The sequence below is a fragment of the Cyprinodon tularosa genome, unplaced genomic scaffold, assembly GCF_016077235.1.
Source record: "Cyprinodon tularosa strain WSP-4 unplaced genomic scaffold, ASM1607723v1 ctg42, whole genome shotgun sequence".
NCBI lineage: Eukaryota > Metazoa > Chordata > Actinopteri > Cyprinodontiformes > Cyprinodontidae > Cyprinodon > Cyprinodon tularosa.
The window spans coordinates 82,169-107,526 of NW_024039141.1; the positions used below are offsets into that span (position 1 = coordinate 82,169).

Consider the following 25,358-nt stretch of genomic DNA (forward strand, 5'->3'; position numbering starts at 1 on the left):
AAAAAAAAATAGGTCCATTTTACCCTTTTAACTGCCCGCTTAACTAAATGGTTGGCAAGGCAGTTAGAGGTATAGTTGAGGATTTTCATGACTTTAAAAATACCTGCCCTCTCAACTTTTTTAAACTAATGCCCATGCACAACCCTGTACCCGCTCCAGAGAGGAGACACCTATTAAACACGTGCAAGAGCGTGCACAAGCCAAATTCCCCTATGTGCATGCTGTTTAAAAGTTGCTGTTTGCATTACTCATACAAACTTACTTTCCAAAAGAAGATTTAAAATTTTTCCACTATGTCAGATTCACCACCGGTAAGTGAAAATGGGTATAGGTACATAGGATGGCCTTATGTAAACATATCACCAGAATGATTGACAATTAGGAGGACCACTTATTCTGATGATCCACCTGGAAAAAGAACATCCTTCATTATACCTTTAAATCTAACTGGATTAAAATCAATCTCTATCAATAGTATTTGTGTATAGCTCTGTTATCAGGATATACAAGAGCTAAGCTTCTAGTCTCATTAAGGATTTTAATGTTGACTTCTTAAATATGACACAATGCCAAAAACCTATCAAGTAATACCACATTAAACATCTAAATGGAATTGGTCAAGTTTTACACCTGCATATAAACAGTATAAGCAGACAGATCACAGCTGCAACTCATATAATAACAGGCCTTGTTGTCTGTTCTCACCCCTCTGATTAAATTTCCTTCAAACATTTCAAAACAAACTATTCTTGGAAGTGCAACTCTTTCAAGGAAACATCCCTCTCTGCCCCTGGAGGATAACTGATCATTTCTCAGAATCTCTCTGGCAGCTGGGACTGAGAGATAAAAATCAATAAAAGGGTTGGGAAATCAGGCGCCTTTCTATTTATCTGTCCTTCGCTTTAGGATGTCCAGTTCTTTTGACCTGGAGGGTAAATCAGTCACTGTTGTCCACTAAGTATGTAGAAAGATCTCAGAAAAAGTGAGAAGAGATACAAGACCTAGAGCAAATTCCAAAAGTATGCGCCTGTTATTAAAATAGCAAGTTCTCTGTTCAAAATCTTAGACCACAACAAATAATTCAAAAGACTTCCAAGCATTTAATACAATATCTAGTTGAAAACCGCTCTGTACATGGAGTGTGCTATAAAACAAAACTTATTTCTCAAAATTTGCCACAAAACATCTTCTGTTTCAGGTCATGATATAATTATTTTTGCTTTTTAAAAGAAACGTTAATAATTCAACGACTTTGTAAGATTTTAAATGCTTACAAGTTTCTTACTTGATTTTAATTAAACATAAAGACAAATTTTCTGTCGAGAAAATGCAAAATTCAGTAGATATTTTAATGAAATAAAGCATGTAAAATAAATTTACATTAGGTAAGACACAGGGTATAGACAATAGACTTAACTGGTTTTTAAATCATTAACAAACTATGGTTTATTGAGCAATGACATCTGACCTTATCTTAAGCTTAATCATTCAAGTAAAATGATGGGGAAACAATAATGACCATCTGCAGGATCTTTAAGCTCTAACACAAGATGAAATCCACTAAGAAAATAAATCAAGCCCAGCTACCAAAACCAAATACATCAAAAGCTCACAAAAAAAAAACAGCAGCATCTGCAGCAGACAAGATCAGCAATGATTTAAAGAAACTCACTATTAATTGCATGCTTCATGCCTAAGGAGAGTTAAGGGAGATCAAACCAACAGTCACGTTTCTTGCCAAAGTAGTACCCGAGAACCCATGTTTGCATTGAAACTAAGCAAATTCAACAAAGTCCCTGGGGCTTGGATGAAATGAAGAAGTTCAAGAAGTTACCTGGTGTAAGGCTACAGTGCTAACCAATAGTAAACCCATTAAACCCTTTTCAAATCAGTAAAAAAAAAAACATTTCAACTGCCTCATCTCCTCAAGACCATAAGATATTACATCGCAAAATTAACAATCTTCATTCCAGACTTAGTTCATTATCATGCAAAAAAGTGGAACGGCTGAGAAATTTCTTCAACTTCATATTCAGCCCATTGGCAAATGTTTCCGGCACATAGTACATATTTGAATGATAATTTAATGTTAAGAATGACTGGGTTAGCAGTCGTAAAAATTTACCTTAACATTCCTAATATCTCCAAACAGAACAGCTGGTGACCTCTTGGCTCATGACTCTCCCCACTCAACCCCCCTTCTTGTTATATGTAGTGAGGACCACGTGTTGATTGCCATTGACTCCCACTGACTTTCATTCATTTTCAACTCTTTCTATGGCATAGAAAGAGTTGAAAATGAAGAGCCATCCTTGTCAGTAACCCTAAACCTAACATTACCAGCAAACATCTAACTCCAATCTTAACCAAAACTCAACTGACACCAAACCCAACTAAAGGAAGTGACCAGAAAAAGGTCCTCACTTAGGTACAAACTGTACTGACTATGATGGTAAAATCAGAGAAATGGTCATGCCACAGCAGGAGCAGGTAAACACACACCAACACCAAGTCACACACAAATCACTCCATGTTGGTTCTTTCATGTAACAAGATTACCTTCAGGGTGCTTTATTTCTCCCCCCATGTGTTTTGTAAAAGGGATTGATGATTGATAAGGGGATAGAAGTCAAGCCACCTCTGTTATACCTCTGACCCAACAAGTGAGGTATTTAAAGGCAGCTGTGGAAGATCTCAGCCTGCTTAGTTTCTATTTTTTTACTGTCAGCAGAACTTTTCATACAAATCATTACAAAGCCAGCCGCTTAGGGAAACAATACGATCAGTTGGTTTCCTTTCCTAAGAGATTGCCTCAGCAGTTGTTTGTATTATTGTTGTATTTCCCTTTCATTTTCTAAAGCAATATTATACATCCTTAGGGGGTCTAGAAATCACTTAACTTATACACACTCGTACTTTGTTATCTGCCTAGAAACACAGCAAAGATAAATATGTCAAAGCATTGCTGCATAATGTTTGACCCAAACACATTGCTCTGATATATGGATGCTCTGCAAACTGGAAGCATTTTCAAAGACATCCTAGCCTTACTAATACCTAATAACATAATCTAGGAAAAATATGGAACACATTTTTTAAACGAAAACCTTTCCCTGGGAACTCTGGAATGAACGCTCATATATTTGGCTCAGGGATGTGGGAGTAAACTCGGTCTACACAATGCACCAAAGGAGTTTTGCAGAGTTTTGCAGCTTTTCCTAAATTGTGTGATTTTTGCAATATCATAAGACTAGTTTAGGACTATTCCATGCAGGGCTATGTAATGTGGAATTATTAATCTTTGGTAGGATGTCAAGCTTTGTGTGTGCATATTCTATGTACATTTACTACTGAATCACTTACAACCCATAACAATAGGCAACTTTATCAGGGTATGACATAAGCCTGTTAAACAGGTTTGAATAAAAGGTGAATTTGGATGCAGCCTCGATTGAGGAAAAGAAAACGGCATGGGATTGCTAGTTCAGTTTTAAGAGAAGGTATAATATCTCACCTCTAATAGCAATATTGCATCCGACTGCTGGATTAAACACTCCAATTAAAGAAGTAAAATTAGCTGCTACTTGAATCCAAATCCTCCAAAAGCAAAACCAAACTGAAACGAGCAAAAATAATAAAAATTCCAATGATAAAATGAAGAGTTCTGTAAGATAAATAGGTCTAAATATCAATTATCTTTTAATTTACAAAAGGTGTGGCAAAAATTACCTTGTACTACTGGTAGGCAAAGAAATAATCCAAGAGAAACAAAAGAAGAATGTTCTCCTGTCCAAATTATTTATCAGTTAGAGAACTACAGAGAACAAAGATGAAAGATGAAGATGCACCTATCTGCTGCTGTGGATCTCTGTGTCACTGTTATTTTGCTCTGATCAGAGCAAACAGAAAAAGCTTCTCTACTACAGAACCTGATCCAGAGATCAAAAACATTTTGTTTTTTATTTTTATTTGCTGTTCCATGTTGGAGACGATTCTCATAGTGGATCAATTACTAATTAATTGTATCCCTCCTTACATTTACAGTAGATAATCATATTTTTCCTTCATATTTATAGGTCAGCAGTCATTGTGGTAACTTTACTTTCATCCTTTAGGCTACTCATTTATTAGCAGTTTCCACGGTTACTGCTGTGATTTCCCAATTAATATGTAATGTTCTGGCTGCTTGTTTTTGCACGTTTCTGTTCTGCAAAACATGAAAAATCCTAGAAATAGATCACCTCACATTTATCTTTCGTATCACATCCTAATGGGGCCCATTTCAAGGGCTGCTGCGTTTCTCTCAGCTGATCAGCAGATGTAGGTCGTTGAACCTGTCACACTGTGAGATTCCTTCTTCTAGACATCAGACACAATTGGATAATCATTACAGTTTATCTGTAGCTGCACAACTCTAAAAACAAATATATATATCTTTTGTATACACGAAGTGTATACAAAATCACATTTTGTTTTGTTCAGAACCATACCATAAAGTGCAGCATTGATCAAAAACAAACAGAGCAACATAGGACCACAGGTTTAGAGCTACGACCAGATTCCTTCACAATATTCCAACAGTTCTATTCTGTCCTTGATGGGTCTAAAGATATCGTTAAAAGACTATTCCAGGTGACAAATTAGAGGGATTTTTGTTAATTTAGCAGTCAATTTCTTACTTATTTCTTCTTTAAATATGGATGTTTGACAGATACCAATCAATATCTACTCAAACCATCTCTTACCAGAGAGCAGAAGATGAGGAGGGAGTTATTTCTGCATTACGTTGAAACCAATCATGCTTAAAATAAAATAAAAACGAAACATAAATACCCTGATGCATCTCAAAAATAATAATAATGATTATAATGATGATGATAATAATAATAAGTCATCTGAACAAGTTCTTTTTTGCAGAAATGTTCTGTTTTGCAGACACTTCCTGGAGGAGGAAGGTAAAAATAGTTTGCATAACCCTTACAAATGGAGTCCCCCCCCCGCCCATCAGTGAGGTCTAGAAGCACAAGATCTATATCCAGCCATTCAGCAAATAAACTGCTACATGGCTGTACAACTTATTTTGGCATTTGACCAATTAGATGAGCCCTTGAATGATATATATTATCTACTGTAAATTAAGTTGGAAAAAAAAAGTTAAGTCAAGAAAAAAAGGTAAAAACCTAATTGAAAAGTAAAAAAGTAGAGTTAAAAAGTTAATAAGCCTATTTAACAATTATTTCCAGGTTTATAAACTAAAAAATGTAAGTGCCAGTATCAGCATAATGCCTGTAAGGCTATGTTGTAGCAAAAAATGTGTTTCATTCACTCTTCAATAACACTAATGGCTTGAAATTTTGATTTTCAAAGTTCCGTAAAAATAAAAAAAAATTAAAAAAAATATTCACTGGACTTGGTTTCCAAGATTTGAAGACGTTAGAATTTTTACGGAATGACTATTACCTGGATGACTAAGAATCTTCATCAGCAGATAATCAAAGTATTTCACTGAGTGCACTATAAAGGGTTAATAAAGTTTTAGAATGGCCCATCAAAAGTACAGAACTGCATTTTCCCAAAGATATGTGGGTTCACACAAAGTCTTCAGATCAGACAAGTAATGTCCTCATAATGTGTTAGATCCAGGGGACCTCTGCTTTGAACAGCAGCCACGTTTTACTTCTAATGAAAAAGGTCTAAATGATAAAAATCTAACCAAAAGCTGCTTCATTATGACTTCCTATAAAATAAAGATGTTTACAGATTTTAAGAGACCAACATGGTGCAGTGTGGCATATATAGGTCTAAATAATTTATCTAAAAAAATCCATCTAATCCATGTAAAAAATGTTTAAAATGAATAATTACAGCATTATTTCATGCTTTGATCTGATCCCCAATACCATACCACAGCCGATCATTAGTGGTTTTATTCATCACTGATAGGGCTGTAACTTCCCTTCAAGCTAAATCTTTTAAATACATAGATAATATCAGTTTCAAAACATCGACACATTTGTTGCTTTTCACACAGTTTCCTCCAGAAAAGTTTTGCGAAAAATGAAGCCAGGCTGATATTAATCTTCTGGTTTGTCATCAAAAGAGTCCATATCAATGAGAGCCTCAGTGGGGCGCCTGAGGATCTGTCTAAAGAGAGACATGTGGCATGTAGGCTTGTGTTCAATGTTGATGCCTTGGCTGTTAATCTAGAGTTTTAGAATATCTGTAATAACCATTGAAAAACTGTATCTGCAAAAAGCTTTTATTTTCTTTTTTCAGTTGTTTACTCAGCAACAGTAAATGTTTACAATGCATTAAAATAGTCCCATCTGTAATAGTACAGCAGAAATGTCTTTAAATCGAAAGCTCTGATCAACTTAAAAAGTGATATATTTGAAAAAATAGCTTAAGAACTTTGTGTTGCTATGATGCTTTTGTTGTGAAGAAATCTCTTCCAACAAGTGGTTTTACCTTTTTTGACACCAGGGGGTGTAGAGAGGGAAAGAGAGCATAAAAGGTTTCTATAGGTCAGATTTCAAACCCAGGATAATTGCGTTTAAGATTAAAGCCCCACATTCTACCCATAAGCTGCCACCTTACCTAGTAAGTTTATTTTGATGCTACTGAAATAATACATCAGTTTTAGATAATAAACTAAATGAAATAAGAAACACATCATAAGCTTTGACCATCTTCCATCTCACTTTTGAAGAAAATCGTTCCCACACTATGATACCGTCACCTCCAGCAGTAACACAGATGTACACTATTAGGCTTTTCCTACTATTTACATAAGAGCTAAAGATTTTAGTTTTACAGTAGACATGTCTGACCACGGCACCATTATCAACAAGCTTATAATGTCTCCCATCACATCTTGGACTTCAAAAAAGTCTTCGGTTTCTCCTGTTTCTGTCTTTGAAAATTTGTTTTTGACGCTCTCTCTCAAAGCTATAGGTTCGTGGAGAGTAGTACTAATAGTTGTTGCCTTCGCATTAGCTCTAGACCCCTGTAGCTCCTCCAGACTTATCATACGACCCTTTTAATTCTTATTAAAGTTGCCTAAAAGCTATTTTTCATGCATCTCTCATTTCTTTTATAAATCCTTTTATATAAAGTAAGAGACTTGTTTGATTGTAACTTGTTGAGTATGCTATACTCCTTGAGGATTCTCCTATATTTCGGTTATTGTACTGAGGTCTGGGATAAAACATATACCAGTAACACATAAGCCCTTGTACCTGCTGCAAGAAAGAGCCACTGGAATCATCAGTAAGAAAGGTTACAGAGAGTACTTAAATTTAAGGATCTTGTCGACGTGAAAATCCTGATTATTATGTGGGAAGCTAAATTAAAAAATTAAAAAAAAAATGCCAGTAGATGTTAAAAGTATTTTTGTTGCACAAGACGTTTGCCATATGAGAAAATCAAATTTTTGGAAAATGTATGCACAGACATCGTTTATACAGAAATGTCCATCTGTTTATGGCATTAAACTGTGAGTGTGGAAACTAAATGCTGTACAAGTGTTTATAAATTAAAGAAAAAATGTACAAAGATAAAACAATGAAAGATTATTTAATTCAATTTTATTTATTTATATAGCTCCAATTCACAACACGTCCTCTCAAAGTACCTTACAGAGACAATTCAACCAGATCATAGAGTCAAATTGATTCAAAGTTTTCTATCTAAGGAAATTGCATTCACTCATTGGCTCAAAGGCAATCCTTCACACTAAGCATGCTTGTAGCGACAGTGGAGAGGAAAACTAAATTTTTAAAAGGAAGAAACCTCCAGCAGAACCAGCCTCAGTGTGAGCGGCCGACTGGGGTTCAAGGAGACAGAAGCAGACATAGAAGAAGAAGCAGAGATACAAAAGACAACTGTCAACCAGCTCTACAGGTGGCCCTGTCCAGACTAAGACTTAGACACAACTTTATTTATCTCTTGGGATTGTTCCTGGGAAATTCTGGTAGCTTATATAGAGTACAAAGGGCAGAGTTAAAGCAAGATACATTAAAAATAAAAATACAACCAACAATATAAAAAGAGTGTATTTACAGTAGTAGCCATTCAAAATTTCCCCACTTTCCTTGATGGGCCATTGGCTGGTCCCCCGCAATTCCTTTTTAAACATCAATCTTTGTACTAAAATATTTTTCTGTCATGATTTGTGGATATTAAGATCTAAAGAGAAGTATCACCTCCTGGTCAGACCCTTTAATGCAGTGAAAGGGTGGAGTCAGAGTGAAAAAATATGCAAGAGGGTATCACTCCAGTGACTGGAAGTTGGAGGGGATTTCCCTGATAGTTGGAGGGAAGTGGGCTGCAATTCAGCTTTTGACTGAGAAGGGCCATTTTGAATGGCTGCTACTGTAGTACAAAAGTACAAAAGTCCAGGAAAGGTTCTTGTTATTATTCTCCTCTATTAATGAGGAGGAATATACATTATTATATAACAAATTAAAAACTTCTGAATGTAATTGCTAAGCTTTAAGATGAATTATGCTTGTTTTTTTATGAGCAGTTGGGTTTAAATTATGTGAAATATAGTTTTATTTTTATTATTTTAAAGTTAGGAACAGCTAATACACGATTTATGATGTTCATGCATGGAAAAAGAAGATAATGCAATGACATGTCATGAACAAATAGTATTTTCTGTCTCTTTCATCCGACATTACTAATTAAAACGATTAAACAATATCCAAGCTGCTGAACAATAAGGCTCATTGCTATGTGCTGAGGAGCAGATTTACTCAATTCACAAATGTGGGAAGCATATGTGGTAATGTGGCCTTTTTGTTAAGTTGTTGCATGTTTTCTAATTTTGGATTTTCTTTATTTTTGAACTTGTTTTCTTGTTTTCAATTTTGTGTATTGCATGTTTTTTTTTTTTTTTGGATTTTGTTTGGAAGCCACATTGCCACTCACACCTGGACACGCCCACAGTAACGGCACAGGTGTTCCCAATCAACCAAGCAGCGTGCCGACTGGGACGCTGATTAAAAAGGCAGCTGTTTGGTTGGAGAGACAGACACCGGACATGGGAAGGTTTGGTTGGGGAGACACCGGACATGGGAAGGCCGATCATGGAGGGAGCCGGACGGAGCGGGTGAGAGAGAAGCAGCGGGAGAGGTTTGGGGACTGACGGCCGGACGCCCGCCGGAGCGAGGGGCAGAGACGCCCGCCGGAGCGAGGGGCAGAGACGCGCACCGGAGCGAGGCGCAGAGACGCACGCTGGAGGCCCACACGCGCAGCGTGCCGGAACGAGGATCCAGCGCTGGGGTGGAGGCACGTGTTGGAGGTGACCTCGCTAAGGCCAGCTATGCTGGAGAGGCCCACACGCGCAGCGTACCGGAACGAGGATCCAGCGCTGGGGTGGACGGTGCCCTCCATTAGCCTATAGGCCTACCCGCCGAGTGCGCGTCTTTTTAACAGACTGGCCCATTGACTCTGCTGCTCTTCACCATCTGGGTTTTTATCTTTCTTTTTATCTTTTATTGGATTTTAATCAATTAAACTTTTTAAAGCCCTGCTCACAATCGCCGCAGTCTGTTTGGTTTTATATGGTTTTATTTAAGAGGATCGCACCTCTCGGTTGCCACAGAATCTATAAAAACCCACATGTTTTTTTGTGTGTGTCTTTAATACCAACATATGTGGGGTTTTTTCATTTCTCACAACAGGAATTTGAATCTTGTGGCCTCTGGTGATATCCTGTAATTATGTGGAAATAAATACGTGCAGAAAGGGATATGGAAAAAGGGAGAACTGTCAGAATAAAAAGTAGAAAATTACCATGGCCTTTAATTAGATATGGGTACCATATTCAATCCAGCTAAGGTCTAGTTTTTCTCACAAATACTACATGTACAGTATACGTTTTCATAGCTAGAATTGCACCCAAAGTGTAGTCAGCAAAAATAGACTTATTTAGAAGACAACTTTACAAAAAAAAAACTACAAGAATTAGACCAGACCATAAATTTGAAAGAATTATAATTCACATTTTGGAGTAAGATTAACTTGAAATGGGATAACATCTTACTGTGTTTAGTCAGCCCAACAAATGCTAGTTGTTAATTTTGTGAATGGGGAATTTCAGTTTTTTTCAAAGATCAGGAATCCTACTTGATCGAGTATTCAAACCCATGACTGCCCTTTTTATTGGGTCAGAGGCACGGGCGGAATCCATGTGATCATCTTTATGGAAAAAACAAGCAAACCAGTCAGTCATGCTAATTCTTACATAACTTGAAAACAGTTTACAACAACACAGTTGGAGACACTTGCAGCTAAATAAGATTGCATTCTAAAGACAGACACAGAAAAAAGGAGAAAGAGCCACAAAAAGAACAAAGTTAAACTCCTATAGCCAACTTTATCTCAGCACTTATTCCAAAAAAATACTTTTATTACTGTCTTATAACAGTTTAATTCAATTTCAATTCAGTTTATTTACATAGCGCCTATTCACAACACATGTCACCTCAAGGCACTTTACAGTTCATCAGATCATACAGTCAAATTTATTCAAAGTTTTCTATCTAAGGAAAACCAGTTGATTGCATTGACTCCTTGACTCGAATGCAATCCCTCACACTAAGCATGCTTGTAGCAACAGTGGAGAGGAAAAACTCTCTTTTAACAGGAAGAAACATCCAGCAGAACCAGGCTGTGTGAGCGTGCCCGGTCCAGGAAACACACAGCCAGGCAGATGAGACAGTGTTATGTTTGTCCACCAACTAATTTTTTGTGTATTTTTTATTTTTTTGCAGACTTTATGAGGATTCCATGAGAAAAGTGTGTTAGCATGTCCCTGCACTCAACCGTTGTGAGTTAGTACTCTGTTGGACTGCATTTACTTCTGCAGTTGGGGATCTGTTTTCATGCCTCGCCAGTTTGCGCGTTGTATTTACACTGATTTCTGCATGACCTCTTTAACATAACCACACTCTTGTCATTCTTGGTTAACGTGCAGCGTCCTCAGCAACTGACCATGCAGCACCCTCCCACACCTTCCATAGACAACATGATGCAATGAATAACATTTGATGATGGTATGCATCAAAGTGATACATTTCTAATATCTGTTTGTGTTTTAAAAGAACATAGGATCAAACAAAAAGCTTGAAAAGGTTTCTAAAAGGAAACCAATTTCTCTGTTGAGGTGCGTTTGATGTGGGTTGCATACATTACCTTTCAAAAGTAGTAACAAAGTGCATCGTGTACATGTTCCCTCTATGAATACCTTGTAAAACAATCTTTTAGGGTACATCTCCACCAGCTTTACTTGATAGACCAATTTCAGTCCAATTGGATAAAAAAAACAACTATTTTAAGTATTTGCCATGAATCTTCAGCTGGGTTTAAATGTGTAGTGGAGGATGTTCTTCTTCCAGGTGGATCATCAATATAAGTGGTCCTCCTAATTGTCAATCATTCTGTGCCTGAGCACTTTCAGGTGCATATGTGTGATGAGCTACAATTTCAGCCAGTCATTGAAGCCCATCTTTCTCACTTTCTTTCTTGATTCTTTGTCCTAAATATATTTTCACTTGGAGAGTCTGACATCGTGGAAAAATGCAAATTTTCTTTTGGAAAGTCAGCTTGCATGAACGATGCAAACAACAACTTTTAAACAGAGCGTGCACGAGGAGAATTGGGCTCCTGCAAATGTTTAATAGCAAATGTTTAATAGGCGTTCCCTCTCAGGGTTGTGCATGTGCATTTCTTTTTCTAAAGTGGAGAGAGTGGGTCTTTTCAAAAATTCGCAAAAATCCTTCCCTTTAACTTTAAGACTAGACTGCGATCTAAACATTTCCTTTCACACTCTCTGCGTTAAATCTTGTACTGATGGTAGATAGACCCCTGCCCCAGTCTACAGTCTTTTGCAGCGTCTAGGAGGTTTTCTTCAAGAATTATCTTTGGCTGCATCTATCTGAGCAAAGGCCTATATAGTAGCCAAATTTCTGTCTATTTAATAGAAAATTTAAACAGTGCTTGTTATACAGTACAGTATTTTGGTCCATTATAAAATCTTAATAAATGCAATGAGGTGTGCAGCTTTAAGATTCAGGTCAAACTTTTGCAATTGACTTTAGCTCTGTGAAAGTACAGTGATGCTTATGTCAGTGTTAAAGGAGAGAAAAATGCATGTCTGAAGGGGAATGGGTGAGTCATGTGCCATATATTGAGACTCGCAGTCCTCTTATATATTTCCACTTTGCAGTTGTATTTTGAAAACACTCCCTCAGGCAAAGCAGACATGTGCACAGCTCTCACCTGCACGTCGACTAATCGACATTTTGAGTTTACTTAACTGAAAACATGAAGTGGATGTTTTTAAAGCTTTGCTGGCTGTATGTTTTATTTGCATAAAAATTCATCTAATTAGGTAGATGAATATGTTTACTAAAACACAACCACAACATTCTCTTGTTTAAATGTTCAGCTTATTTCCTTTCTTCCCCCATGTTCCCTCCTTTTTCCTTGCCTCTATTTTACTTCCCTCCATCATTACAATCAGAGTCAGCGCTGGAGCTGAGAAAATGGATGGTGTGCCTATTTTTAGAATTAGGGAAGGAGGGCAAACCAAAAGTAAGCTATGGAGGGAGGGGGGTTAAAGTGAGGAGGAGGAGGAGGTGGAGGAAGACGAAGAGGAGGAGGAGTGATGTGTGGAGGAGATAAATCTCCATTCAGACTGTCTCTGCTCAGAGACAGCTGATGCTTCAGAGCAGCATTGTTGGATTCAAACACAGAAGCTTTAATAAGACAAAAACAGACAAATTTAGTTACAACTGCAACAAAGACAAAGGATTATAGACAAACCAACGCCTGCCGTCTGTGTGCAGGTGAGTATGAAGGCAAAGCTGGCATCAATACAGCATTGTGAATAGAAATGCATGTGTTTAAAAGGCACTATTTTCTGCTTCAGCTCTGAGCTCCGAGCGTGGAGCCATTTTTAGATGTTGTGTATCAAAGGAGGGATTTATATTTAGCCCTGGTTACACCTTGTAAGGAATCTGGGAGAGGTTGGTGTTTTGTGGTTTGAGGCGCTTCTCTATATTTGGCCACGAAGGTTAAAACAAATATATTTTGTGAGCTTTGCATGAGGTTAAAGGCAAAAATACTGACTGATACATTCTGAGACATATTTTTGACATGACTGAGATGGAGATTTAAAATAGTCTGTTTATCCAGCTAGGATCGGTTTTGTTTGGTCTGCAGCTCCAGAGTAAGCAGCGGCATGATGCTTAAAACGAGGGAGATGAGAGACAGAGAGAGAGGGAGGCTTGTTTGCTTGGCTTGATTGATGCAGTCAGTTGATGGCTATTGGAATAAAAAAGGCAGGCTCCAAACTGCTCTGAATTATGTGAGCAACTTCTAGATTATGTCACTGGAAAACCACATTAGCCTGATGAGGGAAAATAAGGTTCAAAATAAAGCAAACAAAAACAAAAAGATCTCCCAAACAAGTATATTATTTTTAATTCATTGTTAATCTGCAAAGCTTTGTAACTTATATGTGAAATAGACCTGACTATGTTTGATATTTTTTTAGGAAAATACTAATACTTCTTTGTTTTTCTTTATTACAGTCCCAGCTAGTCATTTAGGCCAGGTCTGAGTGGAGCAGCAGATTGAGGTATGAAGATAACCTCATACACACGCTGTATTCATGTCCAAAGATTCAGGTAGTTCGGGGGTGGAAACATTAAAGCAATAAATACATTATGAAGCTAGATTATAATTTACGTAGATTATATAGGTAACTTTAACAAGGGATGTGGCTTTTGGATCACATATAACTCTTAAAACATCCACCCTGGCTCTTTGTAATTTTGACCAAAATTATTTGGGGTTTTATTCAAATGGTATTAGAAGTAAGTCAAATGTACAAAATGCAATAAAGTGCATGCATTATATGACAGGGCAGTGGACTGGTATATCTATGAAACTGCAAAATGTACATCATCTTAAGCCTCGAAAGTTGAGTGGAAGCAAAAAAAAGGGACGCAGGCAACGGGGATTATCCCACACTTTGGTTGAGTTTGAGTCAGTGATTCGAGAGCGAACATACACGGATGGGCCAAAGGCACAGTCAAAATAAGTGGAGTCACTTTAATCTATGCTCCAAAAGAAATAAACAAGTAAAGGGTTGCTGTGGTCCTGACTGTGACTTACAGTGGCAATGACACTGGTAGTAACAGCAACACAAACACGGAAAGTGATCACGGTGAGGATAGTTTTGTTGTATGAGGCGGAGGATTCCTCTTCACCGTCTTCACCACAGGCAGAGGAAATTGCAGGAAGGGAGGAAGGTTCTGTGTCCAGCAGCTCTGAGCCGTATCGGTTTGAGCTGTTGGCCCTAAAAATTCCCAAAGCGACGCTTGATGATGTTGCAATAACAGCATAAATCTCAAAGTAAAGACCCGTCAAACCCGCTTGATTGGTTTTTGCACCGACTGCATTCTTTAAATTCAGGTGTCCTTTCTCAAAATAAGAAAAATAATAATCTAAAACTACACTTGTCTGATCCAAATGTTTTAAACTCCTGTCATGAATATCATATGTTAAAAAACGTTTTGTTTTATTAGGTTTTTAAGAAATCTTTCAAAGATTTTGCGTCCTAGATGTACATCTAAGGTTTTGAATTTAAAATGATTTCCCTCCTCTGTCTTTCAGCCATGAGGCTGAGGTCCAGACTGCTAAACAAGAGAAGAGCTATGCTTCCCACAATCAGAGAGGGCATGGAGGAAAGAGTGAAGGACCTAAATGAAGCTAACACATTGCACTTCGCCGACAACAGCCAGGGTATTTCATCTGAGGACTACTTTCTCTCCATCTGCCACCTGGCCCGTCCCACCTTCCCAACCGGAGATGTATTCCCCCCAAATCTCCATGCATTTCAGCAGAATGCTGTAGAACAGAGAATTATCGGGACTGCTTTGTCTCCGCTGGAGTTCAGTCTGAAGGAGGAAACCAGTGGCACTGACCTCCTGCCAGTGGAGGAGAAGAAACTGGATGGAGAGCTGATGTGCTGCAACTCTGATCCACTTGAGTATCTTTATGGAAACCAAAACAACCTCCTGGCCCTATCAGGAAGGGTGAGGAAAGCAATCGCTAAGGGGCAACTGGCGAGGCAACGTGGGGACATCATGGAAGGCGAAGCTCGGAGGAGATCAAACAGCATCCCCAACACTTCAACCACAGATTTACAGTTTCAGCGTGGGAGTAGTTCCCATGAAATTATTTGCAAAACTCACACCTCAGTGTACCCTCCAGGATACAGCTTAACCAGGTCAGAAGCCAGGAGAGGTGATCAAGTGGACAAAGGAGCAGAAGCAGAAAAATTGAATCAAGCCACCCAACAGTCCTTCATCTCCCAGTGGATTTGAGAATGTAGGTCAGCATGGAGGGAGGCGCGTCAGCGGGCCTGTATGCTGCCTGCTATTGCTGAGGTCTAGGGAGCACAGGTGCATTGACTGGGGCATTCCTGAAAGAAAAAAAGTTATCTTTTCTTTCCTGAGCTGAGACATGCTGAGCAGAGTCAGCTGAAGGTTGTCAGAGGATGTGATAGCAGCTTCTGATCACCCAAAATCCAACCAAGCACCCCAACTTGTTATTTATTTTGCCAGTGATTGTGTACACACTCAACTGACGTAATATAAAGCATTTAAAGATAAATTCATTTATAGGAGCTAATTATGAATTCCTATAAATAAATCAATATGCATTTTTTTTTTTAAGATTATAACTTATTTTTTACTTTTCTTAAATAAATGCAACATGGCCCTAAATAGTTTAGACCACTAGCATATCTACAAATACATCTTTGAAGCATACAGAGAAAAAGAAATATTGTTTTGCTATTTCAATGTTTCATCTTCTCCATTTTTGATGGTGATCTTAAAAATAAATGAACATGAACCAATCTGTGAAGGCTGTTTTACATATTACAGCAATTACCTGTAAATCAATAAATAAACTCATTTTTTGATATGCAGTCAGTGATTTTTCCTGCCAGCCACATCATTGCACAGTCTTGCCTGCGGAAACCCCTCAACAACAACCTTGCTCTTGGCTGCGCCTGGTGCCGAGCAGTAGAGTTTCTATGGTAACTGTGGTGGGATCATGTGCTGGTAAACATAGGTGTGGAGGAAGATGGACTACGCACAGATGACAGCAGCTAACCCACACAGGCAAGATGTGGTCCATTTGTTGCTCTTCAGCTCCTAAATGACAAAAAAAAAATCCATAAAAATTGAAAATGAGGGCCTCAACAGTCCACTATTGCCATCACCGAATGAAAATAAGCTAAGTTACCATTAGGAAGAAAGGTCTGTAATTCATTTTAGTCAATTTTTATGTATGATCCACAAGAGGGCAGACATGTGCTTTTAATTGAGAAATCTATCTATCTATCTATCTATCTATCTATCTATCTATCTATCTATCTATCTATCTATCTATCTATCTATCTATCTATCTATCTATCTATCTATCTATCTATCTATCTATCTATCTATCTATCTATCTATCTTACTGACAGTAATCACAGCTTATACTACTATTTACTATTTAAAACATCTCCAGTGATGGTTAGATAATGCATTTGTTGAAGCTTTAAATTTATTTAACAGAACTTATAAAAAAGGTCTATTCCTCAAAAGGTCTTATATGCTTTAACTGCTCACTGGTGTTATATAGGTGTAAATAAATAAAAGTTTGACAGCCAAAACCTCAAAGGTTTACCTGCTTAAATGTATGAAATGATGAATTTGAGGAGAATAATCCAAACTCATTTACAAACTGTTAATAGCACCCTGGTTTTATGAGGTAGTCTCATTGAAATGTATTATGATGAAAAAAAAAAAAAAAAGTATAAGCTCAAAAGGTTTTGTAATGGACACTTTTTTGAGAGAAATGTGACAAAAGAGCTTCTGAAAAGAAAAAAAAAACTCCATTGTGTTAGAAGGATACACATGTTGCAATCACAGTAAAAAAAACAAAAAAACAAATAACAACATTTTTACTGAAAAAAAACCCCAAAGTCTCCAAATATTGACTCCAAACAGTTATATTCTCATGGGAAATCTTCCTAAAATTCAAAACGACTGCTTTTGACTAATCCATGTGAGGCAAGCTCTGCACATGACACAATGTAATATTCGGCGGTACTGTGACAACCACTCAGCATAGCTTTCCTTGGCAAGCCATGCATCCTGAAATTTGTGTTGTCCAGGCATTGCATTATGCACCGACTGGATGAGTGATTCAACGGGACTGGCAACCCACAGAGCCACCCACAAGAACATTGCACACACTGATGCATCTGCTGTTTTGAACATGCTAAGTATTCTCACAATGTAGAGGAACAATAAGAATGCAGTGTCTGACGAAAAAAGAAAAAACAAAACAAACTTGTTGACAGTGGTGGTCACAAGTGTGAAATTTCGAACCAAAAAATATTCAAGTACTCTCAAAAAAATTTAAAGGGGCTTAAAATTATGTTTTCAAATTTCCAAACTTTCAAAGATTTTAAAGGACCCACGGGAACCGTCTATGTATGTCCGTGTGTCCATCCATCAGTTCATCCTTCAAGTGTAGTGTGAAGAAACACAAGCTAGCGGGTGGTCTGTCAGATGTTTAAAATGCATCATTGTGCTGTAATCAGCTAAGCAGTATCAGCCGTGAAGCTACGTCCTACTTTGTCATGCCGCTCACCTGCTGTGCGGCGGTGCACATTTTGCATGACCAAAGATGGACCATGGCAGCAGCGGCAGGGATGAAAATAACCTACAACCATCCGGTAGTGCGTGCTCAGCTCTGACAAACTCTGCTCTTCCAGCTGTGCTTGTGCAGAAATGCATCTTTGTGTGCGAATAACTGAGCTTTACGCTCCACGCTGATGCCTGGCTCTCAGCAGTATGGCTCTTCCTGCTCTCACCACTTAATAAACCATGTGTGGCTGATCATCCTCTGCCAAGCCTGAAAATTCCTTTCGTCTAACTACCAGGATTTTATTTCTGCCAGCTCACAAGAGGTCATACTAAACCTTCTTCTTCTTCTAAATTATATTGCAAAGCAAATATTTCATTGCATACTGGTTATTTTTGGATAAAGCGCCAGGTGAAAAGTACATAGATCTTTGAATATTTATTTCTCATAGTTCTTGTTTCTATCTATTTGAATATGATGTAAATATTTTGTTGTATTGTCATTAAACATTTTCTCTGTTTCCTTTGAAGTTATCCCACTGTCTGTCTTGCCTGAATGCTGGGTCCCTTTGTTCTGAGTCATGACAATTTGTGTACATGCTGCAACACGACTGCACAATTAAGCAGAGGCATAACTGTCAACCCGAACAGGATCAATCAGGGTCCATTACAGAGAACACATAGAGGAAAAACAAAAGGGGGAGCCTGGTGAGGGTGCACAGGAACTAGGAGTAGTAGGATTACCAAGAATCAACATATCAGTAGAAAATGAATAATAGGCTTATTTTAAGTTACAGCTTGTCACCCTATGTTCACCTAGTGAGAAATATGATGGAGGTTTAAGCATCCTCTGCCTCATCAGATTAAACAGAGAGCAGAGGGTTTAATCTAAGCCACAGTTATAACAAAATGTTCTAAGTATAAACAAATGGTAACCATTCTGACCTTTAATGTGGATTTATATCAAGATGTGAAAAATATACAACGGTTTGTTTAGTGAAAACCTCAGACTTAGAATTAGACAACCTTTACTGTCATTTTGTGGAAAGCTGAGATTTTGAGATTTTGATACATACAACTTTTCTGATAAATGAGCAGCAATGAAATAAAAAAAGAAATCAATTTATGAAGTGCAGCAGTGATCAAAATGTAAACACTGTAGGGGAGACATGGTGCGAAAGGCATTGATGTGGAAGGTTCAGATCAGTGCAAAAAGGAAAGCCTTTAAAGTGGCTAAAAACATACATTCAAAGGTCCTTAAGTTCACAAAAGTGTTTATAGATAGATCATACCTGCAGCTGGTACAATTTTACATGTTAAAAGAAAAAATTTAACTTTGTTTTAAACTTGAAATGTGTATTTCATCTAGTGGTGCCAGTAAGACAACGTAAATACAGCAATTAAGTAAGCCTCTTATTTGTTTCCTGTGGAGATTCTAAACATACAGTTTTGGGTTGTTTAACAGTGAATTAGTCCAATTTAAAGTTAATTACGTACAGTATTGTAATAATCATTCATGTTCCATTAATTAAGTACTCTTTTATGTTTCTGAACAATATGTTTGACATGTAATTCTATAATAACTTTACAAAAAAGCAAGCCTACAAAATCTATAGAAAACTAAAAACAGATATACCATTTAATACAAACAACTTTAATAACTTCAATATTACTAATTAAAAGGTAGGATATGAGGATCTGACAGAGATTGGGGATGTATTCAGTTATCAACTTTTGAAAAGAGGCTTTCTCAGGTTTTTTTCTGCCGAGTTTTGGCCTCTTGTTTGATGCGAAAGTATTCGCCCCCCACTTGAACTTTTCAACCTTTTGCCCCATTTCAGGCTTCAAACATAGAAATATAAAATTGTAATACTTTGTGAACGATCAACAAGTAGGACACAGTCATGAAATTACGACATATATTGGATTTTTTTTGTTTTACAAATAAAAAACTGGGTGTAAAATTGGGCGTCTAAAATTATTCAGCCCCCTTGAGTTAATATTTTGTAGTACCACCTTGTGCTATGATTACAGCTGCAAGTCACTTGCGGTATGTCTTATCAGTTTTGCACATCGAGAGACTGAACATTTCACCCATTCTACCTGCTAATAGCTGGAGCTTGGTGAGTTTTGGATGGAGAGAGTATGGGAAAAGCAGTTTTCAGTTATTTCCACAGTTTCTCGATTGGATTCATGTCTGGACTTTGACTTGGCCATTCTAACATCTGGATATGTTCATTTGTGAACCATTCCATTGTAGATTTTACTTTATGTTTTGGATCATGGTCTTTCTGGAAGATGAACTTCATTCCCATTCTCAGGTCTTTTGCAGAATCCAACAGGGTTTCTTCCAGAATGGTCCTGTATTTAGCTCCATCCACCTCCCCACTGATCTTAACTATCTTCCCTTTCCCCAATGAAGAAAGGGAGTTTACTGTGTCTCCCAAGTGGCTTATGGCAAATGTTAAATAAGACTTTTAATGGAGATCTTAAAGAAATGTCTTTCTTCCAAAAAGGCAAGAATTTGGCAGTATACGACAGATTGTTGCCCTATGGACAGAGTTTCCCACCTCAGCTGTTGATCTCTGCAGTCTCTGTAGATATCAAATCCTTCATAATACTTAATATGAATGTCTAATAAAAAAAAAATCCCCTCATCCAGCACATAAGGTGCTCTTTTGACCCTCTGTGTCCTAATCAGAGGCAGCAGGGGACTTTAAAAGAATTGTCTGGTCACCATAACTTAATCCTATTATGTAACTGAAATTAAAATTGAAAATAATCTATACTTGTAAAGTGAATTGTAAATATATCATTAAAAAAGTACAAATTGTTGTAAAAGCATAGCCTGTAAACACTTCCTTCAGTTCAATATGTCACAAAAAGCTGTACTAGAACCCAGAATGTCTTCACCTGCATCTCCAAACGAAACCATATAATGTCTGTGCTTCTAAAGTCATTGGTTTAATTACTGCATAACTTTAAAGCATTAATTATTATTTATGAGCTGAGACAACGAAAACAAAATATCACATCCTCTAAAGGGAGTAAACAGTGTGTTATAATTAATCTAAATGCCACTAGGAGTAAAGGGTAAAACCAGTTAAGTGTTGTTTAGTCCAGTGGCCACTTGCTGGACTGAAGGTTTGGTGCAACTTTTTCAACCTGGTATAATGGGCCTTTCAGAGTAATAAAAACAGCTGCTTGATGTATTCCCTGGAATTCCTACTACCGGGGTAAAGCAAGTCCTAGGTCTTTAACCCTATAATGCCAAATGTATCGTATTTGATACATACGGTTTCTGAAATGTTTTGCATCTGACACCTTTTGCATAATTTAATGGTAAAAACTTTGCTAAAAATCCGATAGTACACAATCAGATACACCTGATAACAGCCCGTAGAAGACTAAACAAAAAATAATCTTGACTTATCACATAGTAATAAATTATTAATATCAAAAATTTATTTCTGTTTTTTCTTTTTACATATTTTGTTAAAAGGCCAAATAAGGAATTCAAACAAAAAAAAAAAGTAATTTTCTGTTTTGTTTTGTTCTTGGATCGGGCTTTAAAGGGTTAAATAAATAAAAAAATACCTTATTAATTGTGTATCTATATACCGATGAGACTGCAACTTTTTAGGCATGATGGATTGTTATATATCTATATTTTAGTTGGGTAGATAGGTTAATTGAAAGGCAAATTTGACTTCAGGAGGTGTTTTTAAACAGGCATAGCTCTGAATTCATAATATAGACTCCAAAGAAAGTCAAACCCTCCCAACTCTATCATCACTGCTGTATGCTTGTAAATTTGTAGGAATTTTTGGTGGATTAATTGTGAAATATTTAAACCTGCTGCAAAGGAAAAAACATATAGCTCATATGCTCTCACTCAAGACTCTGTCACAAGTCCGAACATTATACCTAGAGGAAGTGAAAAGTGTGAAAAGTGTTGGGTTTTTTACAATTTCACTTATTTTATATCAGTTGGAAAACAATGCCCATTTTAACAGATGGAAAAAAGACATGAACCGGCTCATCTGACTGCTTCTTTACTGTCTGTTAGAAGTGGTAAAACAGAAACACTGTGTGAACACAGGAAAAAGCTAGATAATATGCTGATGTTTCTAAACAGATTTTGCTCATGATGTCACTTGACAGACTGTGAAACCTCTTACAGCATACGGTGTGCTTGGCAGAAGCTTAATGTGGGTTTGTCAGTCTAAACCTGTGTGAAACATATCTGTTAAAAATTACGGTGTGCATGAAAGTGAAATTTTTACTAACAGATCACTTTACAAATATAGTATAGAGTCTATGGCAGTTGAGTGGGTGGGTAACGGTGGGCTTATGTGGAACATTAAGCATGTGGCAACATGGTAAGCTAGAAACAAGGAAACCGCAGAAGTAGAGGTGCTGGTCTTACAATTAGAATATCAAGAAAAAGTTTATGTATGTTAGTATTTATTTCTATTAAAAAAGTTAAACTTTTATATAACATTAACTCATTACACACAAACTGATGTATTTCAGGTGTTTATTTCAATGTTGATGGTCATAACTGATAAATAATTCAATTCAATTTCAATTCAGTTTATTTATATAGCGCCAATTCACAACACATGTCATTTCAAGGCACTTTACAGTTTACCTGATCATTCAGACCAATTGATTCAAAGTTTTCTATCTAAGGAAAACCAACTGATTGCATCGACTCAGTGACTTGAATGCAATCCCTCAAACTAAGCATGCTTGTAGTGAGGGTGGAGAGGAAAAACTCCCTTTTAACAGGAAGAAATCTCCAGCAGAACCAGGCACAGTGTGAGCGGCCACCTGCCATCAACTAATAAAAACTCTTTATTTATTATCTCAGAAAATTAGATTACCGTAATTAAGACCAACACAAAATTGTCAAAAATTTCCATCCTTCTCATGAGGGACTTCAACACCCATGTGAGAAACACCACTGACACCTTTTAGGGGAGTGATCAGGAAAAAATGTCAGTTGTCCAGAACATACTTGTGAGTATGAAGGTGTGAAGCTTTGCAGGAAACATGAATGTATTCTAGTAATCCTCTTTCTGTGTAAAGGAAGTACGCATGCGCTGCTGCATTGCTGTGTTGGTTGCACACGCAACACGTAAGATTATAAAACAATGATATTTTTAAACATGGAGGTTTAAGGGGATTTTTTTGTGATGTCTTGAATATCAGTCGATCACTGGATCCCAGCCCAAACTCTCATTTTTAGGTACAAACTGAATTATGTTTCAAAGGCATCAAAACTTCAAGTGTGAATTAAATCAAATAACAACTATAGATACAACAGATATGTGTTTGGTTTATAAGAATAAATTGGATGAAAAGGCACAAAAGATGCAGGAAGCTTTTCACCCATGTTGTGGTAGCTGTGAGCCACAGTTTAGAGCCACACCAAGTAACATTTCTGTATATATTAAGTGAAACTTGTCTTTTGGCCGTTTTTAGATACAGTAACTCTTAGAAGCAAATCTAAGTGCATTATTCAGGGCCTGATTTTTAAAGATTATAACTATGGGTACTGCATGTGAAATTTCAACAAGTGGCCTTGTTGCGTGTGATCTACAAAGATTGTTGTGCAAATGTTTAATATGTGCAAATCAGTTCTGTTCTGCCCCAATAAAATGAGTGGACTTTATATTCTTCAGGCAGTTTGAGTGTGGCCATACAATATGAGATGAGGTTCTAAGTTACGAATTTAAAGGTATTACTAAAATCAATTATTTAGATAATAATGATAATACTGAAAACTATTTTTAGTGCACTTCAACTAGGTAAATTACCTCAAAGTTTCAGTTGCCTTTGAAAAAGATAAAAAATAAAATAAAATAAAACATGAGAAAGCTGTCTCTTAGTAGGTTCCTCCCTCCATTCCCACCAGTTTACGACAGAGAATTAACCATAGCAAGTTTAACAGTAGATTATGTTATTTCATCCAGCTCCTCTCAACGGCAGCTGGGTCAGATACAATGAAAAACATGGTAGGCTCAGAATATATTAATAAAACTGAATAAATACTTCATACAGAAACCCTTAGATAACACTGATGGAGAAAAATACCCTTTTAAAGAAAGGGACACATTTATACTTTCAGGGAGCATTAGTTTTTTTTGTTAGGTTTTCTTAGTAACAGGTCACAATATTTAAGACCAGCCATTTGTTTTTTTTATCTTTAATTGTATCATGATTGACTGCCATCCTACTGTGTTAATTTTCTACCTGACATTTTTCTTTAATAATACAAATAAATAGTACTATTGCTATTTATAATAGCCAAAATGTATTTACATATCCACAGAATCTTTCTAAACCATCTATCTTTGAACCAATTCTCCTTTTTTTGGCAACACAAGGTGCTTTTCCATTAAATATCGAAATTGTGCAAATTTTAATTAGGAAAATTAATTAGCTAATGGGAAACACTAAAATAAAAAAAATAAAAAAATATTTGATGAACAGGTTTTATGCTTCCATTAGGTTGTTTTCTCGTTGTATCAAAATCTTTATATTTCGCAAAACTTCAAAGGAAACAATTTTTTTCACAACTCGCGAGTCACAGCATAAACAACTAGATTTTACTGCCTGATAAAAAGACAACAAAGTAGAAACTAAGTACTTGGAGGATGATGGCGCCCACTAGAGTCGGGGATGAAATATGGATAAATCCCCTGTATTCACATCCACTGCTGCCATGTTGTTTATAGAGTTATCGTTTAAGCAAGCGTATTCACGTGCAATTTTAATTGTAATTCTCATTAAATGGAAATATAGAAAATGCGAAACTTTACCTTTTCAAATTTAGCAGAATATCAACATAATTTTTGCGCACAGTGGTAATCGAAACGCAGCAAGTGACTGCAGAAATCCTTGTGCGTGTGAGTTTGCACCTGACTTTCAGAAGTGCAACAAAAGACACAAAAACTGCAGCCACGGGTGAATTTCAGCTTTAGAATAACACATTGGCCTTTCCTGCACCCATTAGTTTGTATGGTTTGGTCATTAGAATATGATATATATCATAAGAATTGACAAAAATAGAAAAGAATATCTTATATAACCGTATTAAGAAGATTTTTATGTAATTCCACTATTTTTTTCATGAGTTGATATCTGACACTCCTGTATGCCTTTTCTAGCCTCTGTCTTATTGGATATCTGTTTTCACATAGACTTAATGATAATTCCTTCATATACACATATACACACATGTTTAACCTTTAAAACATAGGTATCCAGAGTGCGGCTTAGGGGCCATTTGTCTCACTTGAAAGCATTTTGTGTGGCTCTTCCTGCAGTTTAATAATGGTGCACTTTGTTTAGCAAACAAAGCCATTACAGATGATAATTTTGCACCAAACTAAAATCTTGAACTTGTGTGCTTGTGCTTCGGTCACATTAAATTGAGATTGAGCTTAAAGAAACAAAAACATATCCAGCCTGGACTAGTTTGAAACAAAAGAGGAATATGCGGTAAAGTATTAAGCATGGTTGAGGATGAGTATGATGCTATTGGCCTCTTTCTTTTCCAGCCTTGAGAACATTAATAGATAATATGTCCAAATCAAAACAGAATTGGACATAACATTATTA

General features: G+C 36.9%; 1 protein-coding gene across 1 annotated transcript; it reads left to right on the forward strand.

Annotated features, from left to right (window-relative positions):
* The first annotated feature begins 12,678 nt into the window (after positions 1-12,678).
* On the forward strand, positions 12,679-16,012 carry si:dkeyp-72g9.4. Its single transcript, XM_038299063.1, has 3 exons — positions 12,679-12,857; positions 13,605-13,651; positions 14,692-16,012. The coding sequence occupies exon 3, from the start codon at positions 14,694-14,696 to the stop codon at positions 15,402-15,404; it is 711 nt and encodes a 236-aa protein (XP_038154991.1). The 5' UTR covers positions 12,679-12,857; positions 13,605-13,651; positions 14,692-14,693; the 3' UTR covers positions 15,405-16,012.
* The last annotated feature ends 9,346 nt before the right edge of the window (positions 16,013-25,358 follow it).